The sequence below is a fragment of the Temnothorax curvispinosus genome, unplaced genomic scaffold, assembly GCF_003070985.1.
Source record: "Temnothorax curvispinosus isolate PA1 unplaced genomic scaffold, ASM307098v1 QBEX01000305.1, whole genome shotgun sequence".
In the NCBI taxonomy this organism is placed as follows: domain Eukaryota; kingdom Metazoa; phylum Arthropoda; class Insecta; order Hymenoptera; family Formicidae; genus Temnothorax; species Temnothorax curvispinosus.
This window is the reverse complement of record NW_020210085.1, coordinates 535,742-545,121: the sequence shown is the minus strand read 5'-3', so window position 1 is coordinate 545,121 and position 9,380 is coordinate 535,742. Positions and strand designations below refer to the sequence as shown.

The 9,380-nt window shown below is 49.8% G+C and overlaps 1 protein-coding gene across 1 annotated transcript; it reads left to right on the top strand.

Annotated features, from left to right (window-relative positions):
• The first annotated feature begins 342 nt into the window (after window positions 1-342).
• LOC112453068 (platelet binding protein GspB) lies at window positions 343-9,105 on the top strand. Its single transcript, XM_025013613.1, has 4 exons — window positions 343-1,238; window positions 1,925-2,213; window positions 2,666-7,387; window positions 7,465-9,105. Exons 1-4 carry the CDS (start codon window positions 1,111-1,113, stop codon window positions 7,825-7,827), a joined length of 5,502 nt encoding a protein of 1,833 aa, XP_024869381.1. The 5' UTR covers window positions 343-1,110; the 3' UTR covers window positions 7,828-9,105.
• The last annotated feature ends 275 nt before the right edge of the window (window positions 9,106-9,380 follow it).

Genomic DNA, 9,380 nt, shown 5'->3' with positions numbered 1-9,380 from the left:
GAGCGGACGAGCGGCGTAAGGAAGAGGGCCCGCCCGGAGTCGTGTCAAGCGCGAAGCGGAGCGGATATATAAAGGGGGAACGGAGGACGCGCGCGAAGAAAGGGCCCCGCGGAAAAGAAAAGGGAGGAGTTTCGCGGAACGTGCTCCGTAATCATCGCCGAGGTCGCTACACCGGCGAGTCTGACAGCAAGGTCGACCGCAAAATCGTCTCAACTGCTAAACGTCCTTGATCCCTTAACGAAGAAGGGAAGAAGGGAAGAAGGGAAGCGAGAGAGAGAGAGAGAAGGTAGACGCGAAGAAGCAGAAAAAGGGGGGAAAAGGGATAGACCAGAGCGCGTCTCGCGCGAGGGAATCGGCCACCGAGGGATCGTCAGATATCCTCGTCGAACGTTTTTTTTTTCCTTTTTACCGCGAGTATCGCGAGTGTCGAGCGGCTAGTCACCGGGTTATTGACGTGGATCGCGTCCCTTCTTGACGGGATTAAATGACATATCCAGGGAGTCTACCTTCGCCTGCAAAGTGTGAGTGCAACCTGCGAAATCGCGCGACAACCTGTCGACATACACGCGTATATATTTCGCGATGATCCGCGAACACGGATGTGGGAGGAAAGGAAAGAGAGAATAGACGATTAGACCAGCCGGGTTTTGTGTATCTCCGAGGTGCCCAAAGTGCGCTGATCAGTCATCTCCGCGCCGACGGTCATCCCCTTTAGATTTAGGCGCGCCGTGAGGCGATCGGAACGTAATTGGGCGACGAAAAACCGGTTACCGATATGTAACGACAACCAGCAAGAAATTGCAAGGTTCGGTGACCTATCTCTCTTTCCTTCCCCTCGCGTTTCTTTTTCTTCTCACGCTGCCGTGTCGCGTTATTCTTAGTATTCTTAATTGGTAACGCGCGCTAACATTTTATTTCCTTTAGATTCACTCTTCTTTTTTTCTCTCTCTCCATGATTTATCGAAGATCATCTTTCGACAAATGTTCCTATTTTAAAGGCTTTAGTATTACGAGAGCGCGCGTTTTTAGATACTAGAAAAATTAAGAAAACGAGAAAACGAATCCTCAACTTCGGAATATCTTTGCGTTTTCAGAGAATCGAGAATTATCATGTTGTCGCAGCGATTGCGCTGGCTCCTGCCGGCACTAATCGTGTCCTGGACGAGCCTGCAGTTAGTCGCGGCTCTACCGGCTCACAACGAACGTTCACACGTATCTGCAAACGCGTTTGATCCTAGGTCAGTATCACGCGGGAGATCCCCAATTAACTTGTGCGCAATGAATTGTGCGTCGTGCACGTAAACATGTAAAATTTACGTTAAACATGCAAATTTGTACGGGAAATGTAGAATTAGAGCGGGGGTGCGCGGATCGGCGTAACAATGCATTCAACGTAATCAACGCGATTCCATTAGCGCGGACGAGTTATAGCGGTATGAGATAATATACGAACAAGTAGATCCAGATAGGAATCGCGCCTCGCGTGGGAAAGACAGGACGGAGAATGCGGAAGAGGAGAAAGACGAAAAACACGGTCGGCTCTTATTATAGAGATCGCGCGGCTTAGTTTTCGTGCCGCCAAACGGTCCTCCGCTCTTAACGAGCTTCTCTAATTAGAGAAATTGCGCGCCCGCATTGAACCTCCATTCTTATCAGTTCGATGTAGATTCCACGCTGATACACTCTGTCGTAACTTTCTATCGGGCCGATTTAAATTCCGCGGTAGGTTCGCCGAGACGCGTAAGAGAAGTTCTCCATGTGAGAAACCAACGAATACTCCGATCTGCCTTTGCACGTACGTTACATATCGACGTTACGTGTCGCGTTCAATTTACGTATATTCTTAGATTGAGATTTAACACCGAAGTGGCAAGAGTTACTTTACCGATAATATTCTGGACGACACCTTCGATACGTTTTACAGCGCGGCCACCTCAACAATTATCCGTCAGGACCACGATGGACGCGCGCATCATCCAACGAACGGCAAAAACGAGACGCAGTCCGGCCACAAACTGGTCGCTTCCCCGGCCGGACTTTTGCGGCCCGACAAGTTTCAGTTTTATACCTACGACGACAAGGGCGATATGATTACGCGGCAGATGACCGCTCAGGAAATTCAAGGTCTCATCGCGGCAGGTGGGGCGGATCACGTCGCGATGGACAGGCAGGAGCCTCAAAAAGCCGACGATGTCCTGACGGGCGGCAAAAAGGTCGGTTCCCCGTTTCACTTGTTTCGCGTCTTTTGTCTCGTAACCATATAGATGGCTAATAGCGCGACTAATACAGAATACTATAATATTTATCACGTCTAAATTAGAATACTTTGGATATTGCCAAAAATGAATGAAAGCAAATGATGAAATTGATATGATATACGTTTGACAGTTAGATCGAGTCAAAGCCATCTAAAAACATTAATTAAATAATATTTTTTATAATTTATTAATCCTAAATCGGGATGAAAAAAACCGCGTGGTCTAAGCGTCGTAATATTTTCGCAACTGCTCTGTCTAACATCGATCGTATAGATTTCTAAAAACTGTTAGATTATATATTTAGATACAAGAACGAAGCGAGCAAGAACGTACGAGGTAGGAGCTAACGGAGCTGTCACGTCTCTCTTCGTTTACGGATTTAATACATTCCATCCGTCGCATTTTAGGTCATGGATGTGGTACAGAAGGTACAGAACGTGCTGAAGAGCGCACTCGATAAGCCACCGACCTTAACGGGTTCGATACCGAAGATTCCGGAACACGCGAACGTCGAATGGAGCAACATTCTACCTTCGATTCTATCCGGCGAGACGGACGCGATCTCCCCGAACGGCGAATCCAGCCAACTGTCGCACAAGATTACGACGGAGAGGACGGAAGTTGAGTCGACGTCGAGACATCCGACGAAAAAACCGGCGACATCGGACGTTCAGACGAACGCGTACGCCGGCTTTACCAATAACGCGCAGGGGAAACCTCAGCATGGCCATCACTCGCAGCAAACGGCAGCGACCGAGAAACCGATGATCCCGGTTCCGGTCATCACCCTGACGGAACACAAGTTGTCCACGTTGCAATCCGCCGTTACCGAGAGCCCCATCTTCCAGATAATCAGCGTGATTCCGGTCGAGAGTGTCGCGATCAAGGGAGGCCAGACCGACCTTCCGTCTACAGCTGGGACCAGTGCCGCGAGTTCGGCGATCACCCAGCCGCCCGCTCAGACCGAGGGAAGTCAAACGGAACAGTACGTCGAATTGACTCTGTCCGAAGTGCCCGAAGGCATAACGTTCCCGCAGCTGACGAGCCTAGACATGTATCCCGTAAGTATTACGAAGCAGACGACCACGAGCAACAAGGTCGGAAGCCAAGGGATGGAAGCCGCGGCGACCTATTCGACGACCACGCCGGGCGTATCGATACATTCCTCCGTCACGAAGAAGACCGTGACGCAAGGCGGGTCCGGCGAGTCGACGAGCGCGACCGACAAGATCTCTCCCTCGAACGCGAGTTACGTTCTCGTACAGAGCAAGAACAATACGAAGGTATCTGACGATTCCTCGTTCGCGTCTGGCGTTACGAAAGGATCTCAAGCGAGCGGGACGTACAATGACGATAAGGTAATCCCACAAACCGATACCCTCGCCACCCCGGTGCCGATTTCTCATGCGTCTTCGAAACCCGAGGAGGAGGGGTCCAACGAAACCACACCGCGCTCACCGTCCACGCTCGCTTCCGTTACGAGAATCAAGGCCCCGACCGTCCCGACGTCGTTGCACACGCTCATCTCGGATCATTATCTCGGCGAGGGCTTCTCAACGGTTACGAAAGAGTCGTCGGGCCCGGTTACGTCGACATACGGGGAGAATTATCTTAATCCTCTGCCGACCGAGATTCACTCCTCGCCGCCGATAGAACCGTTACCCACGCAGTTAATCGACTCCTTCTCGAGTGTAATAAATCAAGTTTCGGAAGTGAAACCACCTGTCTTGCCCCTGTCGTCCACGTCGAACGAAAGGCCCGAGATACCGATCGTGAATATTAATTACGATCAGAGGCGCAACGTATCCGAGGCGAACGAGACCGCGGTCGTAAAAGAGGAGAATTTCAGGCCCGTCGTTAATACGCAAACCTACGTAACCGTTACCACAGAGATCCCGTCACGAGACGCAACTCCCGAGCTCGTTGAACATTCCGTCATCTATCGGCCTCTCAACGCGTTGGACGGGGTATCAAGCACGATCGGTGTTCCCGCGAGCTCCCAGATTACGGCGACGACATCAGCAACTTCGATCAAGATCGGAGCGACGAATAATAGAGTAGTGATCAGTAATTCAGCCACGACGCCAGCTGGGCTCAAATCGACCGCAACGATTTCCGGATCAACGGCACCCTCGTTCGTGCAGCTTCAACTCGAGAAGTCGCACGCTACGGTCGCGGCTCCGCCGGCTGGCCAGACCGAAAGTCCCGCGGCTCCCGAGAGTACCGCCGACAGAATCGCACCTTCCGAAAAGACCTCTACGTCGATAGCGCCTAATGCAGCCAAAACTCAATCGACAATCGCACCGATCGACACGAGTCTATCGTCGATTAAGCCTATGACGACTAACGAATACTTTGACAACGCTCTCGCGAGCTTGAACCTGAGCGATCCGGTGTCCGCGATCGATCAAGTATTGAGCATCGCGCCGCTACCGTCCAGCATCCCCGCGATCGAGCCGATCGGTTTACCCAGCAACGCATCGAATTTCACGGCTAGCGGTTTAGCGAGCGGCCTCATCGCCGGATTTGCAACGAGCACGTCAGGCGTATTGACCGACAAAATTAACAGCGATCAAACGGTTGAGAACAAATCGGACGAATACACGAAGCTTACCCAAGAATCTATCGAAAATGTCACTAAAATATATGAAGAGATTGTGGGACTTGATCTAAACGATCAGAAGGAAAGAAACGTTACGCAGTCGACGCAAGAGACATTAACGGACCCGGCTCAAAACGGTACATTAATTTACGGCGCACTGACGCGGACGAAAGAGTCGAATGATACTTTGGAACCGATTAAATTGTCGAGTAGTAACGAGAAATTCGACAATTCTACGAAAGCACCTTTATCATCCCCGGCAAATAAGTTCACAACCGTCAATGATGAAGCAAAGAACGGTGTTGGGCAGAGCGCAACGACCGTGAGAATCATCACCGTAAATCCTGAGCGGACGACAACGACTCGTTCGCCAGGCGTCAATAAAACGACGCTTGGTGCGAGCAACAACCAGAAGAAAACGGAAATCAAGGAGAAGGTGAAAACCACAGAAGCGCCCATTGTGAGGACGGACCAAAGTCCAGAATTTTCTCAGGTATCCGTGATAGTTGCGAATGATACCGGAAACTCGGGACAGGCGGAGAGCAGCCCGAAAATAGAGGCGTTAGGCGAAAAGAATGGTTCGTTCGCGGATACTTCGCCGGTGACGAAGGAGACCGTAGCGATTCCCTCCGTCAATGATTCCATCTCCAAGTTGTACAGCTCACCTGCATATAGTAACCTAACAGCGGATGCCTCCGTTTCGAACGTTACGTCTGACAGCGCTAGCGAGTCGAATCAAAATTCTACCGATTCTGCATTTTCGCAGCATCCAAATCGTGTTACCAGCACAGTTGGCTACAAAGACATAGATGACACGCAGAATAAAAAGGACGAAAATAACAATGACTCTTCTCCTCAATCGATCCAAGAACACACCGATAGCTCGATCAAGGTTGTAACACAGGAATCGACGGGCAACGCAAGCAAGAACAAAGGAGATACTCCCCGGCCTGACAACCCTGTCAATAATACGTCAAATCAGAGTGTGGCGCAGATCGCATCGACGTCAATAAAGAGCGACGGACATTCGGATAATAGCACGGAGAACAAGACCGCGTCTTTGAAACATTCCGAGAGTTCGCCAAAGCCGGACGTGACACGCTTGCAGACGTCGACGCCACCCTCGAGTGCTCCGGTCCGTCAGACGTTGAAGCCCACGGTCGGTCATAGACCGTCGGAGAAGTCCGACGTTACAAAGACTGAGGCAGACGTAATCGCGGAGGACAAGTGGACGCTCATATCGCAACAGGTCCCGCCGACCGTGTCGAAGCTTCCGAAGCCTTCGAAACCGCCGAAGCCGCTGAGAAAACCGGTCAATAACGCTCAGACGTCGTCGCCGTTGTCATCGCCTCCCACCTCGAGTGAGAGCACCCTGGTTCGTTCTCCAGGAGCTGAAGCGGCGGCGCATCAGCAAGATCAGCAGCATTTCCCGACGCAGTCCCTCCTACCGCTAGACGCGTCTCAGAGCGCAATTGGCTTGGACATCACCATAAGACACACGAGCGCCGACATTGTAAATTTCGCCAAGCTGTGCAACGAGCTGGCCTTCAATTTCTGGGTGGCCACCAACAAGGGTCTGAGCACCGCGAGATCGCTGGCGCTATCGCCGTTCGGCATGACCAGCTTGCTGGCGATGATCTTCCTGGGCGCTCGCGGCCCGACGTCCGATCAGATGAACGAGGTCCTCGGTCTGGACGACGTGGCCACGTTCAATCCGCACCTGGTCTTCCAGAACATAACCGACGCGGTGGGCCTGGCCCGTGGCCAGGGCATCGCGAACGCCGCCTTTGTCCGCGAGCTGTTCGCCGATAAGATGAAGGTCAGGAAACTCATGCCCTTCTACAAGGAGCAGGCGCAGCAATTCTACGAGGGTCTCGTGACCGAGGTGAACTTCGCCACCATCAGCGATCTCGTGCGCAGGAGAACGAATCTGCTGGTCAGGAAGCAGACCGGTGGCCGAATCAAGGACTTCGTCAAGACGAACACGGTGCCGCTCAGATCACCCTTGGCGGCACTCTCCGCCAACGTGTTCCAGACCGATTGCAACAGCAGTCTGACCAGTTCCGTCGGCAGGGACGGCGAGCTGTACTTCGCCGTCTCGCCGGCTGTCCGACAAAGGAAACTCATCCCGGTCCCGGCCACGACTTGGCGATCGGGTGTCCTGGCCGGCTACGAGCCCAGCATCGACGCTACGGCGGTCGCTCTCGGTGGCAGCGACAAGTTAGTTTCGACGATCTTCGTGTTGCCGGGTCAGCAGGGCCACACAGCGCCCGGCGATAACCTGGATCGTCTCGAGCAGCGCCTCGTCAGAAGCGCGTTCCGCGACGGCGCCTGGAACAAGCTGCTCAAGGTTCTGATATCGAGACACGGTCTCGAGCTGCAGGTGCCCAAGTTCAGTCACAGGTCCGTGGTCAACGCGACTGCCGCCTTGAAGAGGATGGGCCTCGACGAGCTCTTCTCGGGCAACGCCGACTTTAAGGGCATAAATGGCGTAGGTCACCGTCTTCACTTAGCCGACGTGTTACAGGTAAGATACATCCATCTGCTCGATACGCTCGCGATACGCGCGAAAACGCTACTTATACTCGTGAATTTTCTTCGCAGATGAATTTGTTCAGCACCTGTGGCGACGAGAATATTCTCAGCGGACGGCATCACGTAGAAACGTATCCCGCGAGTCCATTAAGGAGAAATGTCGGACGACGAATGGAGGACGACAATTCCGGCAACGTTACCGAGGAGGATACGTCGAGATACCGCGCGCTGTCGCAAGAGGACAATGGGGATTCTTACGCGGACCAATCGCTCACGGATCTGTACGGATTCTACAGGGAGGAGAGGCAGCTCTCCGGATCGTTGGAAAGACCGAGATTGAAGCTCGACAGGCCCTTCTTATACTTCGTCCGGCACAATCCTTCCGGCATAATACTTCACATGGGACGTTTCAATCCGCGATTACTGCCCTAAACGGAGGCCCAACTATCTTCCAACCGAATGCCATTAATTCGATCCTGTTCCTTCTATTCGACATCCACAAATTTTTGTACGACCGAGGAAAATAACTGACTCTCGAGATACAATTGCTCAAACCACTCGTTCTCTATTAGTCGGGAGATCTAACGCGACATTGCACGATCTGTCGCGGCTCGCTCCTTTTAAACAACGAAGGTAGGACGTGTACTTGGTATGTAGAAAATTTGTAAACAATTTTGCTTAGAGTTATATTTTACGTATTAGTTTTTCCATGGTCTTCACTTAGAGATAAGAAATTAGCGCGATATCTCGCGATATCGTTCGCGGCACGTTAATATATGTCACAAACGGACCCACGCGACATTGGCATGGATCTTATCACTTTTATGGTATATTTAGGGAGTGGTTAAACGCATAAAAATAACAGACTGAAGAACGGAAGAAAAAAGAAAGACGGTACGAAAGAGAAAGATCTTAATCGCGGTCCAAATAATCATCATCAATTTATTATTATTTATAGATGTCTTGTTTCATGTACGAGCAAAAATATGACGATTAGCGCGATCGCCAGCGAATATTAAACGCAAACTTTTATCGAGTATCAATACTCTATTTGGACCCTGATTGACATTATACGCATTCTTTTTAATACGATCAATTGTGATATGTAACTGAGCGTTGAATTTTCTTTTTGTACATTTCGTAGAATTAATCTGTTAGGATTACGCGTTCAGTCCACACGCACGTTACATTGTGTATGAAAAATATTTCAATGTATCCTTTCTCAACGAAGACTTTTAATGTCGAACGGATGACGCGTTGAATAAAAGCAACATCTCTCGTTCGTTCTGTCGTTTTTAAAGGCAAACTTCCAAGCTGGCTCTTTGGGCATTACCGTACTTGTGAACATAAGATAAGGAAACTGCGTTACGCTGATATCGCGCAACCTACCATAAATAATAGTATATGCGAACTTCTTTCCCAATACGGACAGCTCCGAAACACCGACCGACATTCACTTATCGGCATTGTAAAATATCTCGCAATGTAGAATATATAAACAAATAGCGAAAATTACATTGTACCTGCTGCTATAAATTTTAATCGACACGATCTTTGACGAAACGTATGACCCGCAGACGCATCACAATTACGTCATCATATGTGTATCATATACACTACCGTTCAAAAGTTTGGATGCACTACCTTCTTAAGAAAAACAACAATCGTGCCAATAAAATTCTTTAAATGAACTTTTTCCTTGGAAAATGATTAGAAATAATACTGTGCTCAATTGTTAAAACACACAGTAAAGTTTCACATATATGACATTTTTCTTTAAGTATATTGGCACCACTATTGTTTTTCTTAAGAAGTGCTTCCAAACTTTTGAACGACAGTGTATATATCATATACATATTACGTAATATTACATAATATTAACAACAATAATACATCTATACAATCGTTGTTAATATAATTCGCTCCTTGGCGCTACTATACATCTCACTGAATAATAATTTAACATATATTTGATAGTGCTTTCT

Coding starts and splice junctions, on each gene's coding strand:
- LOC112453068 (XM_025013613.1), top strand. CDS start 1,111: ATGTTGTCGCAGCGATTGCGCTGGCTCCTGCCGGCACTAATCGTGTCC. Junction 1,239..1,924: donor GCAAACGCGTTTGATCCTAG/GTCAGTATCACG, acceptor TACGTTTTACAG/CGCGGCCACCTCAACAATTA. Junction 7,388..7,464: donor ACTTAGCCGACGTGTTACAG/GTAAGATACATC, acceptor TTTTCTTCGCAG/ATGAATTTGTTCAGCACCTG.